The sequence below is a fragment of the Pseudozyma flocculosa genome, assembly GCF_000417875.1.
Source record: "Pseudozyma flocculosa PF-1 unplaced genomic scaffold scaffold00012, whole genome shotgun sequence".
In the NCBI taxonomy this organism is placed as follows: domain Eukaryota; kingdom Fungi; phylum Basidiomycota; class Ustilaginomycetes; order Ustilaginales; family Ustilaginaceae; genus Pseudozyma; species Pseudozyma flocculosa.
Genome location: NW_006920880.1, coordinates 270,603 through 293,875, shown reverse-complemented (window position 1 = coordinate 293,875; position 23,273 = coordinate 270,603). Strand labels below are relative to the sequence as shown.

The 23,273-nt window shown below is 63.7% G+C and overlaps 10 protein-coding genes across 10 annotated transcripts; 4 read left to right on the top strand and 6 right to left on the bottom strand.

Moving 5' to 3' along the window:
• Positions 1-848: 848 nt before the first annotated feature.
• On the top strand, positions 849-2,210 carry PFL1_03849 (uncharacterized protein; the record flags this gene model as incomplete). The annotated part of the gene is made up of 1 exon (XM_007881372.1): positions 849-2,210. The coding sequence occupies one exon, from the start codon at positions 849-851 to the stop codon at positions 2,208-2,210; it is 1,362 nt and encodes a 453-aa protein (XP_007879563.1).
• A 4,393-nt stretch (positions 2,211-6,603) lies between these two features.
• PFL1_03848 (uncharacterized protein) lies at positions 6,604-8,503 on the top strand (the record flags this gene model as incomplete). The annotated part of the gene is made up of 4 exons (XM_007881371.1): positions 6,604-7,371; positions 7,467-7,865; positions 7,971-8,393; positions 8,480-8,503. 4 exons carry the CDS (start codon positions 6,604-6,606, stop codon positions 8,501-8,503), a joined length of 1,614 nt encoding a protein of 537 aa, XP_007879562.1.
• An 85-nt stretch (positions 8,504-8,588) lies between these two features.
• Positions 8,589-9,774, bottom strand: PFL1_03847 (uncharacterized protein; the record flags this gene model as incomplete). Its single annotated transcript, XM_007881370.1, has 3 exons — positions 8,589-8,663; positions 8,750-8,841; positions 8,931-9,774. 3 exons carry the CDS (start codon positions 9,772-9,774, stop codon positions 8,589-8,591), a joined length of 1,011 nt encoding a protein of 336 aa, XP_007879561.1.
• Positions 9,775-10,377: 603 nt separating this feature from the next.
• Positions 10,378-12,068, bottom strand: PFL1_03846 (uncharacterized protein; the record flags this gene model as incomplete). The annotated part of the gene is made up of 2 exons (XM_007881369.1): positions 10,378-11,675; positions 11,762-12,068. 2 exons carry the CDS (start codon positions 12,066-12,068, stop codon positions 10,378-10,380), a joined length of 1,605 nt encoding a protein of 534 aa, XP_007879560.1.
• A 979-nt stretch (positions 12,069-13,047) lies between these two features.
• On the bottom strand, positions 13,048-15,788 carry PFL1_03845 (uncharacterized protein; the record flags this gene model as incomplete). Its single annotated transcript, XM_007881368.1, has 4 exons — positions 13,048-13,403; positions 13,502-13,587; positions 13,701-13,825; positions 13,941-15,788. The coding sequence occupies 4 exons, from the start codon at positions 15,786-15,788 to the stop codon at positions 13,048-13,050; spliced, it is 2,415 nt and encodes an 804-aa protein (XP_007879559.1).
• Positions 15,789-16,319: 531 nt separating this feature from the next.
• PFL1_03844 (uncharacterized protein) lies at positions 16,320-17,858 on the top strand (the record flags this gene model as incomplete). The annotated part of the gene is made up of 7 exons (XM_007881367.1): positions 16,320-16,427; positions 16,530-16,574; positions 16,667-16,694; positions 16,786-16,809; positions 16,892-17,238; positions 17,327-17,404; positions 17,505-17,858. 7 exons carry the CDS (start codon positions 16,320-16,322, stop codon positions 17,856-17,858), a joined length of 984 nt encoding a protein of 327 aa, XP_007879558.1.
• Positions 17,859-18,138: 280 nt separating this feature from the next.
• Positions 18,139-18,606, bottom strand: PFL1_03843 (uncharacterized protein; the record flags this gene model as incomplete). The annotated part of the gene is made up of 1 exon (XM_007881366.1): positions 18,139-18,606. The coding sequence occupies one exon, from the start codon at positions 18,604-18,606 to the stop codon at positions 18,139-18,141; it is 468 nt and encodes a 155-aa protein (XP_007879557.1).
• A 238-nt stretch (positions 18,607-18,844) lies between these two features.
• On the bottom strand, positions 18,845-19,487 carry PFL1_03842 (uncharacterized protein; the record flags this gene model as incomplete). Its single annotated transcript, XM_007881365.1, has 3 exons — positions 18,845-19,026; positions 19,168-19,317; positions 19,460-19,487. The coding sequence occupies 3 exons, from the start codon at positions 19,485-19,487 to the stop codon at positions 18,845-18,847; spliced, it is 360 nt and encodes a 119-aa protein (XP_007879556.1).
• A 660-nt stretch (positions 19,488-20,147) lies between these two features.
• Positions 20,148-20,900, top strand: PFL1_03841 (uncharacterized protein; the record flags this gene model as incomplete). The annotated part of the gene is made up of 1 exon (XM_007881364.1): positions 20,148-20,900. The coding sequence occupies one exon, from the start codon at positions 20,148-20,150 to the stop codon at positions 20,898-20,900; it is 753 nt and encodes a 250-aa protein (XP_007879555.1).
• A 192-nt stretch (positions 20,901-21,092) lies between these two features.
• Positions 21,093-22,337, bottom strand: PFL1_03840 (uncharacterized protein; the record flags this gene model as incomplete). Its single annotated transcript, XM_007881363.1, has 1 exon — positions 21,093-22,337. The coding sequence occupies one exon, from the start codon at positions 22,335-22,337 to the stop codon at positions 21,093-21,095; it is 1,245 nt and encodes a 414-aa protein (XP_007879554.1).
• Positions 22,338-23,273: the final 936 nt, after the last annotated feature.

Below are 23,273 nucleotides of genomic sequence, written 5' to 3'. Positions count from 1 at the left end.
TAGCTTCTCTGCGTTTCCGCTCGCAGCACAGAACCTGATCCATCGCGAATAGAGATTGACACGACTCGACCCTCGGAAGACCCTCGGAAGAGGAGCTGGTATGGCCGCCTGGCTGCAAAGCCTTGCGTATGACGGGGAATCATCATCGGTCACGGCACGAGCCCGTCTGTACACACACTCAAAGCAGAAGAAACGCGCATCTTGTAGGCCTCCCGAAGGTGCCTCCGAGGCGGCATTGGCGGCACCTTGACGCTGGCGCGATGCTGACTTGGCCGCCCCACCATCGAGGTGCCGCCAATGCCGCCTCGCACGTACCTTGGCGGTAGTACTTGCCAAGGCCACCTAGGCCTGCCGCCAGGGCGAGCTGGAATGCCATTTCTCGCCCGAGTGATGCCTGCTGGTCCGTGCTCTAGTAGACCTGAGCTGATGGTAGTACTCTGCTTGGCCGCGCCTCTCCGCCTTCCTCTCACCATCATCCTCACCTAGCAACGTTGCTACCATCAGCCTGTCTCACGCCGCACCGCGAGCGTCCGTCAGCGGGCCTCATCTCGATCCAGCGTCACTTCTATGCTCACCGTCAACTCACCGTCATGCCTCGCTCGGCCGCAACGCCCAAAGTGCCCTGTTACTGCACCACCATTGGCTGCAATGGTCACCCGCGGGACGCACGCACGCAGCAACAACACATGGCTCGCGATCGACTGAACCACGCTGGAGAGATAGCCCGCGCTTGAGAAGCTGAGAGCGAAGCGCAGGCCGCACCAGTTCCGTCACCAAGAGCGGCTCCAGCACCATTTCTGGCCGCCGTCGTGCCGCCCACACCGTTTGCCAACCGCCCGAGCCCAGACATGGAAGGCAATGGGGCGATGGACTTTGCGGACGATGCCGATGCGCAGCCTGGGTCAGCAGGGTCGCCCGAGCCTCTCGCCAGCGACAGCGACGTGCAGCCATCGCAACTACAAGCGGCCGACGTCGAGGTGGAGCTCTTGCAGGCGCAAGTCGACTTTGACGCCGCCATCAGCGACACCAGCTACCCTTCCGACTCGAGCGATGCCTCTGAGAGCTCCAGCCACGAGCAGCGGCGCTCACGCAGCAGCACGCCACGCAGTGAGGCCGACTTGGACCACCTTCCCGGCGGCTCGTCTCCTCAAGGCAGCTTGCCAGAGGCGCCATACCGCTCTCAAGCCCGTCTGCTCTTTCGCCTGAAGCCCGTGATCCCGAGGAGCACCGCGAAGAGGCCGAGGCCGCACGATGGCAGCCAGCCAAAGACCAGGAGCGCAGCAGCAAGACGACGGGAGCGGTCTGGACCGACCTGTACCGTCTGCCGTATTGGAGCAGCGTCAAGTCGTGCCCTGTGGATGCCATGCACGCTGTCCTCCTTGGCAGCGTCAAGAGGCTTTGGCATCGGTTGCTCGTCGATGCCGGCGTCCTGTCCAAGACCGAGCTCAAGACTTTGCAGAGCCGCTTCGAGGCCTTGGTCGTGCCAAGCGGCGTTGCCCCCATCCCGCCGCTCCTCGGAAGTCCAGCCAGAGGCTCGCCAACAGCGGCCCAGCTCGCCACCCTGGCCAAAGTCTTGCCAGACCTGCTCGTTGGCCTATGGCCAGATGCTGTCGCCAACTACCGCCGGTGCAAAGAGGAAGTCGACCGCCTCACGCAGCAACAGCCGTTTCCCAAGATACGGTCGAGTGCACGCCGCCATTGGGTCAAGCTCAAGTTCAAGCACAAAGAGCGGGCTGCAACTTCGGCATCAGCGGCAGGCGGCGGCGAGACACAACTCGTCGAGGATGCTGCAGAGGACACCCATGGCGCCAGCATCGATGACTCCGACCTCGACGACAACCCAGAAGGCCCCGGGCCATCAACATCTGCTTGCCCCGGCCGCACAGCAGCATCGGACGCGCCGCCTAAGGCCAAGGACCTCCATCGCTTGCTGCACCGAGGCTGGATCATCCAGAGGCTCGCCCTCCCCCTCTCTCGCTTTGCTGCCATCTTCTGCAAGGGTGTGCTGGCAGCAGAAGATGTCGATGCAGCGGAGGGATGGGTGCGGTCGTTTGTCGCAGCGCTCGCCGAGGTACCATTCCTCACACCCAACTCGCACTACCTGCAACACCTTTGGGAGCACATCCGTGCCTTTGGTCCCCCCTGCTCGTTCTGGGCGTTCCCTTTCGAGCAAGGCAATCCATCCCTCACGCAGATGGTGCGCCGTTTGAACCGACACCGAGGCGAAGTCGAACGGTCCCTGCTTCGACTGTGGCACGATCGCGGCGTCTTGGACGATGCCATCTCGACCATGGCAACAGACAGCACCCGCAGGCTCCTGCTCGAGCGGCCGCGTGGCCCCAGCAACGTCGCAACAGAACGCTACCTCCCGTTCTACGGCTATCTGGACCGCATCGAGATCGGCAAGCCGTGCCGTCCAAGCCCAAGTCTTTGCTCGGATCCTTCGGATGCCAGTCAAGTTGGGCAGATCCGCCTCAGCACCGCCGCTTTCCAGCAAGTCTTTGCTTTGCTTCAAGCGTAGCGTGCGCCTGACGAGCCCGCGTACGTCGAAGACACCTTGTTCGTGCCCGAAGGCCTCACTCGGATCGCTGGCCTTGTGACCTGCTACGCCGGCGTGCTCTGCAACGAGCTCGACTTCTGCTCGGCCGGATCGCGGCGCAACGCCTCCGTCGGCAACTTCTTCGCGTTCGTCCGACAAGCGCCAGAAGCGGTCGCACAGGCAGTCGAGATCCTCGACATCTTTCAGCACACCTTCATGCGGGCATTGGGGCAGCAAGCTGCACAGCAAGAAGACGTCTCCAACATCTTCATCCGGGCCCGAATCCTCAAGACAGAGCAGCAGGAGGACAGCGACCGCGGAAGCGGCAGCGACAGCGAAAGCGGAGGCAACGCCGGACTCGACCATCTCGACTCCGTGCTGGTCGATACCCGTGCCCAAGGCCAGGTCCGAGTCCTCCCGGCAACCGCTCTTGTTGCCAATGCAATCATGCTGCCCTCGGGCAACCGCCACGCCACCTTCAAGATGCACCTTGTGAGATGAGCCAGCACGAGGGCGGAGGCTTGGGGCGCCTCCGATCACGTCGGGGCACGGCCGCGTGTGCGCCCACTTCAGGTGAGTCTTCCAATCGCAGGTTCCTTTCTTCTCTACTACCACCACGCTTGCTGCTGATCCAGCCGTCAATCCATCCGCTCCGCCTGCTTTGCTCTGCAGCCCGCTCGACGCCCTTGCCTATCCCCCTCTTTGCTTCAACTCGCACCCTCGTACCCTCGCCGTTCGCCCGACTCGCCTGACTCGCTCCATCAACCGCCACGGCCGACCCACGCCACCCACAAGCTGCCAGCAAAGTAAGATCACAACGTTTCATTGCTTGGTAAGTTCACGAGGCCGCGGCTGTGATGCCGTGATGCTGCTGGTTGCTGTGGTCGTCCGAGGCGCTCGCTGATGCCCTTGCCGTGCCTCTCCTTGTCTTCTTTGTCCTGCCGCTAGCCATCCGCCGACCTACTGGCCCCCGCTGCCACTGCTACCAGCGCCACCCGAGTCCACCGCATCCGTTCCGCCCGCCTGTGCGCTGCTGGCGCTGGCGCTGCTCGACTCTTGGCCGCCACCTCCACGCTGCGGCTAATGCCGCGTTCAAGAAGAGGGAGAAGAAGGTGTCCAAGAGGGACGAGCGAAAGAAGCGACGACGACGACGACCTTGAGGATGATCTCTGAGATGTCACGAAGCCGTCGAGTGCAACCTGCGCCTTTCTTTGGCGCGTCCCCACCTTCACCTGACCCTTTGTCAAGGCATCGCCGTCCCATTGTACCATGTACCACATCGCACCCCTTCTCCTTCTCTACTGTCCAGTAGCACAAAAGCCTCTTCTCACGCACCATCACAAGTTCACGTTCGCCATCGAGACCGAATAGAGAGTCGTTGACATATCCCACGGTCTCTGCGTGTGGTGACGCTCCTCCTCTTGATGCCCCCAGTCCTTGATCTCGGTGTTTGCGCGGGTCGGGTGCGCGTGCGCGTGCTGAATCTTCTTTGTCTCTCTTGCCCGAACCACGCTGCAGCCTGGCCCGGGTGGCCTTATACTGACCGCAGAGACTCGCATTCCCGGTCGATCACGAGGTCATGACTTCTGGCAGAGTGGCGGAGAGAAGTCTCGGATGCCATTGTCAGACGCGATGCGAGCGTTGAGCAGACCTTGACGGCGACGGGGCAAAAGGGGCAGTTCCTGGCTGAGCATGTCTGGGCGCCGACACAGGAGGCACGCGTAGCTGCTGCTGTTCGGAGCGATCTGGCAGCAGTGCCGCTGCGATCTGCTTCGCCCTCGATTGCGGTCGATGCCCACCCGTTGCCCGCGCCCTCGCTCAGCGCCTCGATGTCGCCCGCTTGGCCTCTTCATCCCGTCATCCGCGCCCCCATCTCACAGATCGCAAGTTATCTACCGAGTAGGGATTCGACGTGATGCAATGCAGAGGCGTGTTTGAGGTACCGACAAGAGAGTACAAGCGTACCTGGCGACGCCGCCCGAGGCCCATCGAGTCAAGGAGTCGTCCAAGTTCGAGCTTCGCAATCCGGGGGGGCCGGCGAGCTCGCTATTGCTAGACTGGAAGAGGGAAAGGGAGGTAGGCCGCTGTGGCGAAGGATGACTGGCAGCATTCGATGTAGGCGACAGCTGCTGTTATCGTCCGGACAATGGCTGCAGCAGGCAGCGAGGAGGCAGGAGAGGGAGACGAGGATTCCTTACCTCCATGTCACGTCCGCAGGCATCAGGTGACGGACATCACTCGTTTGCACCAGGACAAGCTGACCTTGGCAGCCATTCTCGCTGACCATTCGAGCTGGGCGAGCTTGACTCTCGGTCAGCCTGTCGCACCCGTCGTTCCGTACTTGGCCTGCACTCCGTGACAGAGATCAGAGATCCGGAGGCCAACAAAGCGGGAGCGTGAGCCAGTAGTGGCGCGGCGTAAGTGGAAGGATCAACCCGCGCCGTCGGCGCACACTCACACCCGTTTTCCTCTGCGCTATTGGCGCACCTTTAGAGGGCCTCAGGCGCCACCTTTTCCGGCTTCTCGAAAGCCAACCTCGCACGTCACATAGTCGTAGTTGAGGAGACCCCCTCTCTGTTGATGGCCGGTCCATCCGGTTGCAGCTCGCAATTTTCGCAGCACAGACAATGCTCTGTGTACAGCGAGCAAATGGGTGGATTTGTGCTCGATGGTGCGGTACAGGAGTGCTTCGCATTGCCACTGATGCGGCTCTAAGGACGTCGTAGGATCACTTGTTGTTGCGCTTGGACTTTGTAGGATCACTTGTTGTTGCGCTTGGACTTCGTAGGATCGCTTGTTGTTGCGCTCAGACTTCGTAGGATCACTTGTTGTTGCGCTTGGAATTTGTAGCAGTACAGCCAGTCAGACAAACGAGGATGTTCTGCTCACACTTGTTGAGTATGTTGATACTTCTGGTGCCACTTGATGATGAGGTTGAAAGTGTTGTTGAGCGGCTTGAGGGGGAATTTGTTGACCTCTTCAGGCAGAGGCCTCATCTGGTTGCAGTCCTCCTTGCTGGTCTCCAGGACATTGTTGGCAAGAGCAACAAGCCTTTGTGTCCAAGGCTGAGCAGGTCTGGAAAGCCCTGTGAGGTCCAAGGAAGAGTCTGCTGAAACTCTTCCTGCAGCTGAGAGGCTACAGCAAGGACCACCTCTTGTTGAGCCTGTCATGGTGGTGTACAATGGACATAGATCAGAACATCCTCTCTCCAGCTGAGCAGAGTATCTTTGTGCAGCTTTCTGGAGTTCAGTCAGTCTTTGTAAAGTACAAGTGCCTTCAGCTTGTCTCTATCAATTGTGGCTGATGATGTTGGCAACATTGGAGAGAGAGACGCCAACCTGCTCTTCTGCATGCTTTGGGCGGACAGATCATGCAAGGAGATGGATGTGCGTTCTGCCTGCGCTGCACTGCAGACGCACACCGACGCAGTCGGTCTGCCATATGGCAGTTTTCACCGTCTCCGACATGATTTTGCAACGCACCTTAAGATCCTCTTCGGAGATGAGGTGGCCCGTATGTTGCTCAATCACATTATGAAGGCCGATACCCTCAACCGCCACTATACCGAGGGGATTGCGGTATACAATTTGATGCGCATCCGTGCAGGCAAGAGCGACGACGGCGCTCTCAAAGACAAACTCAAATTCACCAACTACGAGGAGGCAAGGATCACAGGGTTTGCTCACTAATGCACAGCCCTCTCCCTTCAAGCCAGCAGCACAAAAGCCCAGCAAACATGTGTCCCTTCCTGTTTGCAGTAGATGAGGACTCAGTAATGTTGCCAGCAGCCACAGAACAATTTAGGCTGCTGCAGCATTCTCCTGATTGATGATACACAGGCGTTCATGTCGCTGATGTGGTACCATGAGTAAGGGTGCAAGTGCAGCTTTCACAGCTCTAGCCTGGTGGAGTCACTCGTCGCGGTGGGCCCTTTCGTGCAGCTGATGGCCCTGCACGCGCCACCCAATTTTCCGTTACGGCTGTTGTCCACTCCGCTGCCTACGGCTTCCACGCTACCACCACCCGCTCTGTCTCATCCCCTCTCCGACCGCCAGCCTGGCAAGATGGCCGCTCGCCTGCTGCACGCTCGAATCTCCTCCTTTGCGGCTCAGAGGGCCATGTCGACCTCGGCCGCCGCTCCGTCGGCCTCGACGTCAAAGTGGAGCCGGTTCGTGATGCCGATTGACCCTGCGCACCTGCCAAAGGGCTTTGTCGTCTCGTCGACCTATGCCGGCATCAAGGCCGCCATCAGCCCCAAGCCAGTGCCAGACGCATCCGCCTCTGCCTCTACGACGACCAAGGTCAGCCCGAAACCGGACCTCGCGCTGATCGTCTCTTCCAAGCCCGCCGCAGCGGCCGGCACCTTCACCCGCAACGTCTTCAAGGCCGCCCCGGTCGTCGTCTCGTCGCAGGTGCTGCTGGACGGCGCAAAGACGCCAGAGGGCCCGCGCATCAAGTCGATCCTGGTCAACAGCGGCTGCGCCAACGCCGTCACGGGCGAGCAGGGCATGAAGGATGCCGTCGAGTGCAGCGACCTCGTCGCGGACGCCCTCTCGCCCGCCCTGTCGAGGTCCGAGGGCGATGCGGAGAAGAAGAAGAAGAAGAAGGAGGAGACGCTCCTGCTGTCGACCGGCGTGATTGGCGTGCCGCTGCCGATGCAGGCGATCCGCAAGTGTATCCCGCACCTGACGAGCGGCAATGTGCTGACGGGCGACAAGGACGCCTGGCTCGAGACGGCGAGGGCGTTTATGACGACCGACACGTTTCCCAAGCTGCGGGCCAGGTCGTTTGAGCTGGCGGGCCGGAAGTGCAGCATCGTCGGCATCGACAAGGTGCGTCCGCAGGCGCAGCGATCCGCAGGCTTACCGTGCGTGTTCGGAGCGCTGAACCATGAGCCTGACTGCGTCCCTGCCCTCTGATCCGACAGGGAGCAGGAATGATCCACCCCGCGATGTCGGGCCCTTCGACGACGCTGCACGCCACGCTCCTCGGGCTGCTGGCCACCGACGCCCCCGTCCACCCGTCCGCGCTGCAGAGTGCGCTCGAGCATGCCGTCTCGCGCTCGTTCAACTGCATCAGCGTCGACGGAGACATGTCGACCAACGACACGATCCTCCTCCTCGCCAACGGCCTGGCCCCGCGCTCGTCGTCGTCGGCTGCGTCAGGCGGAGAGCAGGTCAAGCCCGGCGACGAGATCACCGAAGCGAGCCATCCGCAGTCCTACGAGGCCTTCAAGCGGGAGCTGACCGACTTCTGCAAGGAGATCGCCCATCTCATCGTGCGCGACGGCGAGGGGGCGGAAAAGTTTGTCGAGATCAAGGTCAAGGTGAGTGCCGCGTGGTCCTCCGCTCGTTCTTCGTGGTCAGGCGGCTGTCGCCGTGACAAACGAACGACGCTGATGTCCTGACGCGCCCCTCCGCCGCCGCTACAGAATGCACCGAGCTACGAGACGGCCCACGCGATCGCATCGAGCATCTCCACGTCTTCGTTGGTCAAGTGCGCCCTGCACGGCGGCGACGCCAACTGGGGCCGCATCCTTTGCGCCGTCGGGTACGCCCCGCTACCTGCGTCGGCGTCCGGCAAAGAGGCGTGGAGGATCGACCCGTCCAAGGTCACCGTGACCTTCACGCCTCCGGCGCTCGCCAGCGAGCGGGGCCAGGACGGCTACGAGGCCATGGTGGTGCTCAAGGACGGCACGCCCCAGCCGGTCGACGAGGAAAAGGCGGCCAGGCTGCTGGCGTTGGAAGACATCTGCATCGAGGTGGACCTCCAGGGCGGCAGCGGCGCGGCCGCCGCTTCGGCCCGCGAAGAGGCCACCTACTGGACCTGCGATCTCAGCAAGGAATACGTGGCGGTGAGTTGCACCGGCGCCCGATGCGGCAGAGCGACCAAGACCCCGGCGCTGACCCGCTCGCGCCTCGTCCGGATCCCTCGCTGCAGATCAACGGAGACTACCGCTCGTAGACGATGGACGGGGACGACAGCGTGCATTCGACCGTACCAAACATGTCTGTCCATTGCGAGTGTACAGCGGGGACGCAGCGCCTCATCATGGATTGGGGACAAAGGCGGCCTGGTTGTGCGGGCTGGACCCGGCAAAGATGTCAAAGATGTTGCGCACGATCTGCGAGGGGCGAGAGCAGCGGACAGAGGTCAGCATGGCGTGCCACGCCGGGAGAGCCCAGCGTCAGGACGAGACGCGCGACTCACGTTGAACTCTTGGCCGCCAAAGAGGATGGCCAGCCACAGGGCCACGGCCAGCGCCAGCGCCGCCAGCGTGTATGGCGCGCTGAGCAGAGCATCTGTGGACCGGGGCCGGGGCATTGAACGCCGCGAGATGATGGGTAAGTGGACGGTGCGGCGACGATCCGATGCGCCGAGGTGAACTCACCCTGCAGGCCAAACGAGGCGCTCCTCTCGCCGCGCTTCCACCGCTCCCACGTCTCGTCGGCCTTTCCCTGGCTCTGGGTGAGCCTGCTCATCCTGACGTTCCACTCGAGCATCTTGCCGCTCTCGAGGTGGTAGATGCATAGCGTGGGGGCGGCGACGATGTTGAGCTTGGCCGCCAGGTGGACGCGGGAAAAGGGGCGCAGGTAGGCCTCGCCACTGCGGTCGGTGTGCGAGAGGCTCTCGTCGATGTCGGTCTCGTTGGCCAGGAGGAAGTCTTCGCCGTTGTGGAGCTTTGGCAGCTCCTCGAGCTCGGGCGACGCCGACGAGGTGCGGTCCTGGCGCTCCGAGGGCATCGAGGAGCCGTCGTTCCACACCATGCTGATCCAGGGCTTGTTGGCGGTGCCGGCCTTGTACCACTGCTCGTCGACGTCGACCGAGACGTAGATGGCCTTGAACTCGTGCGGGTGCCGCCGGCTAAAGTTGGCAATGGCCTGGTGGTACTCCTTGAGCGGCTGGCCGGCCCACTGGCTGGCAAAGTAGAATCCGACCACCTTGGTGTCCCGGAACATCTGGCGCAGGTTGACGGCCTCGCCGTGGGCGTCGACCAGGCGCAGCCGGCGCAGCAGCGGGTCGGGATGCTGGTACTGCTCCGGCGGCGGCAGCTTCCGGCGATCCGTGCCGGCCTTGAGCGCCGGCTTGAGCGCCGCAGGCGGCGTCGTCTGTGCCGAGGGCGGCAGCGGGTTGGAAGACGAGGGCGTCTCAGGATCCTGGCTGATCGAATTGACGTCCGAGGGACCAAACGAGACGGAGCGCTTCGGCGTCGATACGGGGCGGAGCGCGGCCATGTCGGGCAGCAGCGGCCTGGGGTCCACGGCAGGGATGCAAGCGGTCGGTGGACGGGTGCCGTAGATGTCGGATCGGCAGCGGTAGCGGTTTGCCAAGGGCTCAGAGCGTACGTGGGTGGGGGATGCGTGGGGAAGGCCGAGGAGGGGCGGGAGCGGAAGGCAAGCAAGGTAGCATGGCCGGGCAAGGTCGAGAGGACGCGCGGGGAACGCGCCGCCTGGCTGGCACCCTGCCTTTGCTTGCTTGCCTACTCATCCAGCGCCCGCCCGCGTAGGCCATTTTTGTCCGCCCCGCCCCCGGCTTGGCCAGGCCTGCCTCTCGCCGCTCCGGACCCGTTCCAGGACGGTGGCCCTTGCACGCTCCCGACCGTGCGTGCATCTTTTCTCCACATCCCGCCCGGCCGGGCCCCTTTGAAAGATATTCCCGGGCAGCCATGCTCCTCCTGATCGGATCGCCCGCGACCTCTCTCTCGCAACGACACGGACGACCTCACAGCTCGGTAGATCTCGTGAGCAGCGTTGCAGTCTACAGAGTACGGTGCTGTGTGTATTTACAGGGCCGCGGGCCGCGGGCCGCGGGGCGATTTCCAGCGAGGGCCCTCGGGTCTAGGCGCGCAGCTCGACCTTGAAGGGCGCGCCCGTCTTCTCCTTGACCTCGTCGACGGTGACGCCGGGCATCAGCTCGATGAGCGTAAGGCCGCCCTGCTTGCGGTTGACGGTGAAGACGCACAGGTCGGTGATGATGGTCGTCACGCATCGGCTGCCCGTCAGCGGCAGCTTGCACTCGTCGACAATCTTGGGCCGCCCGTTTTTGTCGACGTGGTCCGTCAGCACCACCACCTTGGTGTGGTCAGGGCTCGACACCAGATCCATCGCTCCGCCCATCCCCTTGACAACCTTTCCGGGAATCATATAGTTTGCTAGGTCACCGTTGGAGCCGATCTGGAGGGCTCCGAGCATGGTCACATCAATGTGACCGCCACGGATCATGCCAAAGGAGTCGACCGAGTCAAAGGTCGAAGCTCCCGGGAGCAGCGTGACAGTCTCCTTGCCCGCGTTGACAATGTCGGCGTCGATCTCGGCCGACTTGGGGTAGGGGCCCATGCCGAGGATGCCGTTCTCGGAGTGCAGGACGACGTTGACGCCCTTGGGCAGGAAGTTGGGCACCATCGAGGGCATGCCGATGCCGAGGTTGACGTAGTCGCCGTCCTGGAGCTCCTTTGCGGCGCGGGTGACGATGCGCTCGCGGCGCTCCTTGGCGGCCTGCTTGGCGGCGGCGTCGGCCTCGGTGCCGCTGGCTGCCGCCGACGACGTCTTCTTGGGCGCGTCCGAGACGGTCCTCAGCTCGATCTCCTTTTCGGCCGTGGCGCGGACGATGCGGTCGACGTAGATCGACTGCAGCTGGATCTCGTTGGGCTCGAGGGCGCCGACGGGGACAATCTCCTCGGCCTCGACGATGGTCGTCTTGGCGTTCTTGCCAAACGCGGCGCTAAAGTTGTTGGCCGCGTAGCGGAAGACGGCGTTGCCGGCCTCGTCGACCTTCCAGGCGTGGATGATGGCGTAGTCGGCAAAGATCGACTCTTCGAGGATGTACTTGCGCCCGTTGAACTCGCGCACCTCCTTGGGCTTGGCCATCTCGGCGGGCTTGAGCGGCTCCTTGGATCCCTCGGCGCGCTCCTGGTACTTGACCACCAGCTCGCCCGTCTGCACAGACGTGCCGTAGCCCGTCGGCGTGTAAAAGGCCGGGATGCCGTACGCTCCCGCCCGGCACTTTTCCGCCAGCGTGCCTTGGGGCGTCAGCTGCAGCGAGACCTGGCCCGTCAGGTACTGGTTCTCAAAGTACTTGTTGGCGCCGATGAAGGACGAAATCATCTTGGAAATCTGCCTCGACTTGAGCAGCTTGCCTGGCGGTCGCGAGGAGGGGGCGAGGCGGTGGGGGGTTCAGCGCTGGCGTCATCGGGCCGCGCTCGCGACGCCGCTGGCTACTCACCGAGGCCCTTTTCGCCGGTGCCGGCGTTGTTGGAGACGACGGTGAGGTTCTTGATCTGGGGCTGCCTCTCGATGGCCTGGATGAGCGTCTCGGGCGTGCCGCACAGGCCGAAACCGGCGCTAAGGACGGTCGAGCCCGAGGGAATGTCCTTGACGGCCTCGTCGGCCGTGTCGTACACCTTGCCCTTTTGCGCAGCGGCGCGGGCGGTCGAGGCAAAGGTGCGGCGGACCGGCAGCGTCGAGGCCGCAAAGGCGGACCGCGACGACGACGACGAGGCGGCGGTCGTGTTTCGGAGCGCGGCAAACATGATGGTCGTCGTGGTGTTTGCGTCTACAAAGTCGGCGAGGGAAAGGGAGGGAGAGGTTGTTTGTGGGAAGTTATGAAGAGGGAGCGAGTGTGGAAGAGGGTTAAAGGGGTCGGGCGAGCGAGCGAGGGCCCGTCCGGGGTCGTCCGAGAGGGCGTTCCGCTCTGGCACTTGAGCTGGGCTGGCGACCGGTCCTCGTCTGGTCTCGTCGTCGGGCGTGGAGGGTTGGATTGCTGGCGTTGGGACTTGGGGCCCTTGGCCGTCGCCGGCAAAGCCAGGCTTAGCCACGCTCTCGGAAGGCGCGGAGAGCGGTAGGCCGCGCCCCGCTCCCTCCTCCGTCTTCTCCGGCCGGCCGGTCAATTGCTCGGCCGTGGCGTGCCTCTCGTCCTCGTCACGCTGGCAAGCTTCCCCCCGCACCGCGCCCTGCCACTCGCCTCCGTCAACCCGCCGGTGAGCCCATTGTCCTTCGGCAGCCAGCCGTCTTCGGTGGCGGCGGCGGCGGCGACAGCGGCGACGCGTGTAAGTGTGTGAGCTTCCCTGGTGAGGTGGGCGCCGTTGCGGCTCGGGCCGTTCAACATTTTGAGATCCCTGGCAAAGTCGTCACAGGCGTGGGCACCACCGCAGCGATCCGACAGGCGGCACTCTCCATTGGACTCAAGAATCAGCGGAGCAGTAGTCGAGGGCAACTCCGAATTCGAACGCATTCCCTGCCTGCCTCCGATGCCATCTCAAGTACGTCGTCGGTGGGGGCCACGCGGGGCCACGCAGGCCGGACCGACATTTGTCCACCGCGTCGGCCTAAAGCCGGCCGGTCCCCGACCCTGGTGGCTCGCTCGGCTCGTGCGGTGCACGGCGCCTACGCGCAGAGACGTGTCAGACAGCCACCGCATCGTCCCGGCAGCATCCGCCATTCGCCTAGCAGCAGCGAGGGTATCAGGATTCGTGCGTGTACAGTGCAAGGTCCAGCTATCGAAACGGCGGGTCATCTAAAGTTGAGCTTGATGAGAAAGAGGAGCATGTCCATGAGGGTGTGGACGGCGCCCCAGCCAATGGTGGTGAGCACCTCTGGAAACTCGCGCATCTCGTCGAGGCCGAGATTGGTGACGTCGACCTCAAAGGCCCAGTAGCAGATGAGGCGGGCCACGTACGAGCTGGCCAGCTCCGAGCCCCAGATGGCCAGTGAGCCGAGCATCGTCAGCTGGTAGTTGTACGGGTCGTGCTTGTTGTCGTAGGCAAAGAAGGGGTAGAGCTGCTGGTTGGATCCAAAGTGGAGGATCGAGACCCAGCCCAGGAACGCCAGCATCGTCGTGTTCTGCGCCAGGTTGCGCAGGTAGAAGGCTGCGCACGGGCGGGGGTGGGTGGTGCAGAGGACCGGGTCAGCCACGATGTACGTTGCGTTCCTGGGGCACCAGACCGGCCACGCCGACGCCACTCACCGAGGCCGACGCTCTCGACGTACTCCTCCCACGACTTTGGCTGCGGATTAAAGTACTGCGTGATCCGGTGGCAGATGCTCGACATGCTGCGGTGCAGGGATCGGCGCAGAAAGGCGGGTCAGAAGACCGTCGTCGTTAGACCGCGGTAACGCTGCAGTCGAGAGGGGCTTCGGCTCGCATCGAGGGGAAGGGGACTCACCTGAACGGGTAGTAGATGCAGACCCAGAACGAGCTGAGCAGCTGCACCAGCGCAAACTGGTCAAAGCTGCGAAGGCGGGCAAACAGGTTGCGGTAGAAGATGAAGTAGACAAGGAAGTAATAGTACTGCGCAGAGGATCGCCGCCGTCGCAGGTGGCGAGGGATCAGGTTCAGCGTCAGCACCGTCTACTTTGCCACGCATGGCCACCTGCCCAGCGCTGATCGTGGCCGTTCGACTCACCTTGAACACAAAGAGCAAGGCGCGGCTGCGGACCTTTTCCTCGAGGATCCAATGCGATACGAGCGCCATGCCGTTGACGGTGAGGGTCCAGAAGCTGACGTAGGCGATGCCGTCGAGGCCCGTGTGGGGCAGCGTGGCGAGGTAGACGCTGGCGTAGCCCTGGCCGGCGATCAGCGCAAACAGACCCAGGCCGATGACCGAGATAAACCAGAGGAAGCGGATGTAGGACGACGGGATGCGCCGCGACAGCTGACGTTCGAGGAACGTTTTCTGGTGGTCGGTCAGGCTGTGGCGGTAGGTCTGCCTGCCGCTCCTGCGCAGGCCGACAAAGCACACGAGCGCCGGCATGGCCATCGTGGCAAAGGCCAGACCGACCCACAGCGTCTTTCGCTGCCACTGGATGTCGCTCTCGTCGATGCTGCCGCCGCCGCCGCCAGGGTATCCTCCAGGCCCTGGGCTCGTGCCGTTGCTGGCTCCATTGTGCTGTCGAAGCACATCGTACCGGCCGTTGTCTACACTTGGCGTTGGAAGTTCGTGCGGCGGTCTGCTGGCCTTTTCGGTGCCAAAGGGGTCCATTTCGTGCAGGACCCAGCCGGCGACCAGGCTGCCCACCCAGAAGAACGAGTAGGACGTCCTTGCCCCCAGCGCGGCTGGCCACCAGTTGAGGCGGTACAGGCTGAAGAGCTGGGTGATGTAGACGAGCGCCACGGCGACGTAGAGGCCGTAGTAGAAGACGAGGAAGAACCAGAAGTTGGCATCGACGGTGAGGTGTTCGGGCTCCGGCGATGGTGCGGGCGCGGGCGATGACGATGGCGAGACCGATGCCGATGCCGAGGAGCCGGACAGGACCGCAAAGAGCTTTGGCGCCGCGGAGTAGACGAGGCCAGAGACGGTCGGGAGGCGCGCAAGGAGGCCGACCGCAGAGGACATTGACGAGGGTACAACGGTCGCATTGCGCGGATAGCACCACGGCGGGTTGCTCGGATCGTCGCTGCGGCCGTCCTCGCCCGGGTTGCACCAGGGCAGGTTGGGATCGTACGGGTCCGTCTTGGGGAAGGGCACCGCGCACCAGAACCATACGACGAGCGAAGGCAGCACCGCCAGGGCAAACCACCGCTTCCACCAGCTGTCCAGCCAGTCTTCGACGGTATCGCGCGAAGGCCGCACCAGGTTATGCACCCAGCTGCGAGGCCGCGGCCGGCCGTCCCGAGACGTCCTCGTCCGAGGCGTGGCCGAGGGAGACGGCTGGTAGGGCGACGGACGCAAGCTGCGCTGCGCTGGCTCCAGCCCAGACGTCTTCCCAAACGCAGACTGCCTGACGCCTTGCGCCGGATACTGCTCGTAGTCGGCGCCGTACCACTCCTCGAACAGATCGCTGCCAACAGCACCGTCGGCGCCGGTTCCGAACCTGCCTATCCCCCTGTTTGGCCTCGCCGGATGCTGCTGGTGCTGCTGCTGACGCTGCTGATCCCGCTGCTGTGCCAGCGCCTGCGTCGTCTTGCTGCGCTTGTTCCTTCCGAGGCCGAAGCCGGCAGCGAGCCGATTGCCAAAGCCGTGGTTGGCGGCTCCTCCGTCGGATGTCTCGGTGCCGCTGCCGATGTCGTCGAGCAGCCGTGCCTTGCCCTTGCGCTTCTTGGACGCAGCGGATCGGCCGACGAGGTTGGCGTCGCGCGAAAAGGGGATGGCGCGGCTCGAGGTGGCGATCGAGGACGGGGCCTGGCCGCTGGCGTGGTGGTTGAGCAGCTGGTTAGGCAGGTAGGCTCGGAATCGACCCGGCTTGAGCGACGCCGGCTCGTCCTGGACGTGCCACACGTCGTCGCTGCCGCCAGCGCTCATCGGCGCAAACATGGTGGCAGTCGTTTTGCAGAGAACGGTCCGGGCAGCGGCGAGGAGGACGTGCGATGGGTATCGAGGATGCTGGGGTATCGTTTGGATCCAGGCAAGGTGGAACGGCCCGAAGGCGCGGGCTCTTGTCATGTCTGCCTGCCTGCCTGCCGGTCATGCGTGGCCTGCGCCAGCTGGGCCTGTTGGTCTCGCCTGGCCGGTCAGGCCCCTGAAGGGTGAAAGGTGGGCCTGCCGGGCTTGCCTGTTGATCTCGGCGCCGAGATTTTTTGGCAGCTGGGCTGGCCTGCCACGCTTGTTAAGCGCGTGGCCTCTGGCAGGCCGCCTGGCGGGCAACACCGAGCAACCTCCACTTTGGCTGGCTTCAAGCGTTTTGCCTTTCCCCCCATCCCCTTGCGAGCGGCCTGGCTGGCTCGGCCTTGCCAGTCGACCTCAGCTTCCCTTACGACCACCGCTGCGCCACCCGCAGCCACCCTATCTCCGCCGTTGTAACATCCATACCTCTCGCTCGACATTCAATCACACATCTTTGCGACCATGTGTGGAAAGCCAGGCGCTACCGTCGAGCGGGTCAAGAGGGAAGCCGCCCGCGAAGCCAGGCATTGGACCTCGGCCCTCACCAGCTACGCAAAGGCGGTCAACCCAGTGAGCGTCACAGCCTCGTCCGCATCGAGCCGCCACGATGCTTCAGTTAGACAATCACTGAAAGCCGCAGCTTCGAGCGATGCTCTGGCAATCCCTGTGCAGGCCAATCTGCCGCCATTTGTGCTGCTCGACCACGACGACAAGACGGTAAGTTGTCAAGGTCGTGCGAGATGACGAGATGGCCTCGAGGGATCAGGATGGCTGACACACACTCCTCGTCGCGCTTCCGTCGACCCCAGATATCCATCCGGGATAGCTATCCAAAAGGTGCGCCTCGCAGCATCCGTATCGTCCTCATCTCGGAGTCGACGCCGCAGCTGACCCGCCATCGTCCTTGCCGTCCCTCGTCTTGCCGAAGCTCAATATCATGCCCTGGTGCTGCGTGAGTGGGCGCGTTTGCTAGTCCTCACCGCTCGCCCTCACCGCTGATGTATCTCGCCACTACTGTCTCCTCGCCCATTCAGCTCGCATACCATTCGAATCTTCGATCGGACCCTCGCACAAGATCCCGCAGCTGAGCACCTCCAACGGTCGACTCTCGTCCGGCCTTTCGTCCGGCAATGAGGTCCCCGTCGGGGCTCTCCAGTCGCTGCGCACACTGCTGGCGTCTCCCTACGCCGCCGAGGTGATCCAGGCCCTGCGCAAGGCTAGCGACAGGGTCGTCGAGCTTCTGCGCGAGCGAATGCGCCGCGACCACGGCGGCAAGCAGTGGACCATCCACCGAGGCTTCCACGCCGTCCCCTCCATGGACACTGTCCACCTGCACGTCATCTCGTCGGACCTCGTCTCTGACCGGCTCAAGAACAAAAAGGTGCGTCTGTCCGGGTCGAAGTCGGACCTGTCTCCGGGCGCTCGGAGATTGACGGCTTCCTTGCGGGACGTGGCGTCTGCCCGCACAGCACTACCTGTCCTTCCACCCGGACAACGGCTTCTGGCTCAGCCTGCGCGAGGCGGAGAGCTACATCCCGAGCAAGAAGGTGAGACCCCGTCTGGATCCGCCATCGCGAGGGAGCCATCACTCACCATCTCTTTCTCCTCTGCTTCTGGACGCCAACCTCGCGCGGCCCGTCGTCGCAGCTGCCGCACCCGGACAAGCACTACGAGTCGCTCCTCAAGGGCCCGCTCGTCTCGCACTACGACGGGTCGACGTTCCGGTACCTGTCGGAGCTCAAGGTCCACCTCGTCGAGCAGTGGCGGCAGGACCTGAAGACCCGCAGGCCCGTCACCGCCACGGCGAGCGGTCAGGCAGCAGCGACCGCGCCGTCGACTGCGACGGCGACGGGGCAGAAGAGGAAAGCAGCATCGCCCCCTCCGCCTGCATCGGCGCCGGCAGTACCGCCGGCAGCCAAGATGAAGCTGGCAGAGATTGTCAACCCGGTCGAGGATGGCAGCGGCAGCGAGACCGAGATCGAGCCAGAGGCGACCAAGTAATCAGTACGGCAGCGGCGGCGGCGGCACGCGAGCGAGCGCATCGGGGCGTCTGTAATCGAGTCGAGGCCACAGATGACTTGTCGAGCGAGTTGTGCGGGGGTGGTCAGATGCGTGCGATTAGGTGCGGACAGACAGGCAGCCGTGTGTGCATGGGAGGATGGAAGGATGGATGGATCGAGGGGAAACATAGTGGAGCCGGATGAGGAGGGGGTATGCCGAATCAACCATGCAAAAAACAGACGCGGGATCTTGAGGGCGATGCGGATGTCGGAATGGAGCGCTAGCGATGCAGAAGGTGCGGCAGACGGTCGTCGTCGATAGCCGCCGTTGCCGCCGCCGCCGCCGCCGCAGGAGGATGGGGATCCTGCTCCGGCGGGCGAACCATCTCCGCGAAGCTGAATACGCCCCGTCCGATGCCCGAACCGGATCGCGCGCCTCGTGCCGTGGGCCATCGCTGGTGACTTGCAACGCGGGACTCCTGGCGCTTGCGGCGCTGACTTTCGATCGTCGGCGGAGCAGCGCAAGGGTGCGAGGTCCGCGTCATCAAGGACATCAGCCCGTCGCCGGGAGTTTGATCCGAAGGCACCACGGTCGCATGTTGCTGTCGCCTGCCCCTTCGTCGTCGAGCTCGAGCCGCTGTGTTGGTCGATGCCGCGCCGTCCGTCGTGACCCTAGAGCGCCCGGAGCTGCTCATCAGGTCTTCGAGAGTGATGCGGGAGGGTCCTCCGATCTGAACCGCGGCGTTCATCGTCGCATGTGAACGTGGCCGTGTGTCGTAGGAGAGAAGAGGCCCTCAGACCCAGAGGAGAAGGGTGGAGAGTGGGCGGGTGTTGGGAAGAGGGTGAGAGGTAGGAAGACGGGAAGGTGGGAAGGAGAAGCCGAGGCAGCTGGTAGCTACGCCGGCATGAGAGCCGCAACGTCGGTCTGGTGGAGCAAGGTGTCCGGTGGCGAGATGCGGTCGCAGAGAGCGTGGCGGTGGCGGGGCTTTAGAAACCGTGCACCTTGACCTCGTTCTTGGGCATGCCCTCGGTGACGAGGAACTCGGCGATCTTCTGGCGCTGGTCGCCCTGGAGCTGGATGACCTGTCCGAGCTCCTCGTCTTCGACAATGGTACCGTTGCAGGCAAAGTCCTTCTTGAAGGCCTTCAGCAGCATCTTCTGGTCCCACTCTGTGGCGGTCACAGACGGTGCAGCGCGCGGAGTCGGAGGAGGGAGGGTGGTTGGCAAAACGTGTCAGTCAAAATTCTCGGAAGACGAGATGAAACGGCCGATGGTGGCGACGCTGATGCGCCGCCGCGCCGCACACTCACCCTTGGGAAGACCCTGGAGCGTGGTGAGCGTCTTGCGTCCGTTCCTCTGCTGGACACGGATGTGGACGTAGTTCTGCTGCTGCTGCTGCTTCTTCTTGGCAGCCTGCTCCTCCTGTCTGACTTGCTCTTCACCGAGATCGGCGAAGGGGTCTATCGAGAGCGTTGGAACAGCGACAGCGGGTATAGGCGGTCAGTAACGAGTCCAGGTGTGGCGAGAGGATCTGAATGCGCCCTGAGCGCCACCGGCTGAGACGGTCTGGCAGGGCGGAGGGCAGCGGGGCGGGTGACTCACCGTAGGCTGCGAGGTTTTGAACGTTCATAAGCTAAGAGGAGATCCCGTTTGTTGGCCGAGTACGAGCCTTGTTTGTGTGTTTGTGAAGGGGTGAAGTGGTGAGGAGGGAAGAGGGAGAGTCGAGTCGAGTCAAGTCGGGATGGAGACAGAGATGATGGAGTGGCGAGCGGAGGCCGGGCCCGGCGAGGAGGCCCAGGTTGACTAGGCTCGCCCGACGACCTGCTTCGCCCCCGCCCTGCCGCGCTGCGCTGCGCAGTCAGGCCCGGCCGCCTGGTGGCCTGGCCTCTCTTGGCTGCGCGGCGTTTGTAAGAGAAGACGGCCCCTTTGGACCTGCCTTCGCCTTCGATCCTCGTTTTAGAGCGGCCGCCTGCGAAACCGCCGATCCATTTGAAAACCCTGGGTAGCAGGGGCAGGCGTGCGTGCGGTTTGAAATGCCGGCCGGGCTGGATTTGTATTCCGTTCGCCTGCGGCTGAGTCGAGCTCGAGTTCCGCACGAGAAAAAGCAGCAGGTTAGGCCTCGGCCCTTGCCTCCACCTTGGAAAATTTCAAGTGGGCGCTTTTGGCTGGCCGGCTGGCTGGCTGGCTGGGTGTGTCGCCTTCCCCTCTGGCGTCTAGCCAACTCTTCCCTGGCCTCCCTCACGACCACCTTCCCTCGCCACTCGCCCTGTCGCCGCCTCGTTCCGACACGATGCCCTCGCAGAAAGCCCTCCAGACCAAGCGCAGCCTCGTCAAGCACCGCACCAATGCCGCTCCGGGCTCGCGACCCAAAAAGGCCGGCGGATTCAAGGTGGGACCGACCAACCTACCCGACGGCGCCTACCTCGGCAAGGCCAAGAAGCTAAAGGCCGAGCTCATCCACAAGGCCAAGGTCAAGAAGGCCTACTACAAGCAGCTCGAGCGCGAAGGAGGTGCACCGCAGCGTCCAGATCACCGCGGTCGCGGAGATGACGGCGGTGCCGACGACGATGGTGGCAACGACGATCCGGACGCCGTCTTTGTTCCCGGGGGCAGGTTCGCGCCCGACGACGACGAGATCGACTTTCTCGCCGAGGCAGAGAAGCGCGCACGCTCCAGGGCCGGTCCTCCGCCGCCGCAGACGTCGGACGACGACGGTCCCTCGACCGCCGCCTCTGCCTCGAGATCAGCACCGCGCCGTGACGGGAAAGAGGCCAGCACCGCGCGGCCGGATCAGAGGCAAAGGAAGCACAAGCCCCTGCCGCACCCCGTCGCCAAGCCCAAGCAACCTGCGCCCGTGGAGGATGCGTCGAGCAAGAAGCCCGTCGACACGCGGACAAAGGAGGAGAAGCTGGCCGACCGGGCGCGCAACAAGGAGCTCTGGAACAAGAAGAGCGCCAGCCGCGAGGGCCAGAAGCGCGGCCAGCCGGACCTCTCGGCGAGGATGGAAGTGATGCTCAACAAGATCAAGCGGGGCCAGCAGTAGAGCCCGACGGACGTAGCTCATCCCCGTGTCGTGTCTATCTGGTCGTTGTTGTTGTCCTCATGAATATACCCCGGAGGCTGCCTGGCCAGCTACATACAGGCGAGAGCGCCTCCCTCCACTCCTCTCTCTATCCCCGGCGTGCTCTGTGCAAACGTGTCTGTCTGTGCGCGCGGGTATAGGGCCGAGCCCGCTTCACTCGGCGATGATCAAGCTGGCCTTGCCGTAGCCGGTGCCGCAGCAGAGAGTGGCGACGCCGACCTGCTGCCCGGTCCTGCGGAGCTCCGAGAGGAGGCTGGTGACGAGTCGGCCGCCCGAGGCGCCAAGCGGGTGACCGAGGGCGATGGCGCCGCCCTTTGGGTTGACCTTTGCCATATCGAGCTTGAGCGTGTCGATGACCATGAGGGCCTGGGAGGCAAAGGCCTCGTTGAGCTCCCACAGGTCAATGTCGTCGGCCTTGAGCTGGAAGCGCTCGAGCAGCTTGGGCACGGCAAATGCCGGACCGATGCCCATGACGTCGGGCCTGACGCCCATGGTGGCGGTGCCTACCCAGCGGCCGAGGATCTCCATGCCCGCCGCCTCGGCCACGTCGCGGCGCGCCATGGTGAGGGCGACGGCGCCGTCGCTGACCTGCGACGAGTTGCCGGCGGTGCTGAAGCCATTCTCGCGGAAGACGGGCTTGAGCTTGGCCAGCTTGTCGGCCGTGGTGCCGGCGCGGATGCCCTCGTCGTGGCTGATGAGCCTGGTCGTCTGCTTGCCCGTCTCGTCGTCGACCCAGCGGACCTCGATGGGCTCAATCTCCGAGGCGAGCCGGCCGTCCTTTTGGGCCGCGTCGGCCTTGAGGTGCGAGATGGCCGCAAACTCGTCCTGCCTCTGCCTGCCGATGTTCCACCGCTCGGCCACGCGCTCGCTCGTCTCGCCCATGGGCATGATGCAGTCGACGGCGTCCTGCACCGGGCTGCTCTTAAAGTCTGGGCTGAGGTCGACGGGGATGGCCCTCGAGCCGTAGTTGCGCGTCATGCTCTCGACTCCCGCGGCGACGCCGCACCTGATCTCGCCGACCTTGATGGCGTTGGCAATGTCGGTGATGCTCTGCAGCGAGCTGGCGCACTGGCGGTTGACCGACTTGTAGGCCGACGTGACGGGCATGCCGGCGTGAAGCGCCGCCATCCTGCCCGATTTGGCGCCGCCGAGCTCCATGAGCACGGTGCCGGTGCAGATATCCTCGATGATGCTCTTGTCGACGCCGCGCGACTCGAGGCGTTCGCGGGTGCGCCGGAGGACGTGCGCCAGGAGCTCCTCGGGGTAGGCGTCCTTGAAGCCCTTCTTCATGCGGGCGATGGGCGTCCGCAGCGCCGTGGTAAAGACGACGTCATCGGCACGCTTCTGCAAGAGGCTCGAGAGGCCCTGTTGAACGGCCGGGCTGCTTCGGAAGGCCATGTCGGTGGTGTTGGTGGTAGTGGTGGCGGTCGGGTAGAGCACAGGGGCAGGTCAGGAATGGGTTGCGTCTGCGAAGTGGTCTGGGGCGTCGATGTGGTGGCGGCGGTGGTGGAGGTGGTGCTGAAGAAGGCCAGTAATAAGAATCGTAGTACTGATGCCCGGTTGCTTGCTTGCTTGCTTGCGTCTTGCTTGTCGAGGACGGCGGCGGCGGTCAGCAGAGTAAGGTGGGGCTGGAAGAAGAGGTCCGAAGGCGGGCGGGCGGGCGGGCTGCCAGCCAACCGGTGCCCTGACCAAGTCCGAATTGTGGGGCAACCTCCGCGACTGCCGAACGGCCATCGAGACGCCCGCCGCGGGTCGCCAGACGAAGCAAAAAAGGGTCCGGCGCCCGGATCATCTTTCAGCCGCCCGCCCCACGTACGCCTCCCCGCTTCAGCCTGGCCGTGCCGTGAGCCGGGCGCGCAGTCACGAAACGCCGCAGGAACAACGCAACAGCATACGGGAGCGGCATTCGGATCCTTTCACTCGCAGGAGGCCATTAAGGTGGTACAGAGGCGACAAGCCATATGGGCAGTGAGCGCGACGACGAGGCAGGAGAGGAGGAAGAAAAAAGAAAGACAAAGAGGAAAAGAGGAGGACAGAGAGTCGGCCAAGGAAATGAAGAGAGAGAAGGGGCGAGGCGGAAGAGAAAGAGACAAGGAGGGAGAGAGAAAGAGAGAGCGCGCGAGAGAGAGAGAATAGAGAGAGAGAGAGAGAGAGAGAGAGAGAGAGAGAGAGAGAGAGAGAGAGAGAGAGAGAGAGAGAGAGAGAGAGAGAGAGAGAGAGAGAGAGAGAGAGAGAGAGAGAGAGAGAGAGAGAGTAGGTACGGTAGGTAGGTAGGTAGGTAGGTACGGTACGGTACGGTAGGTAGGAGGACGGTAGTAGGTAGGTACGTACGGT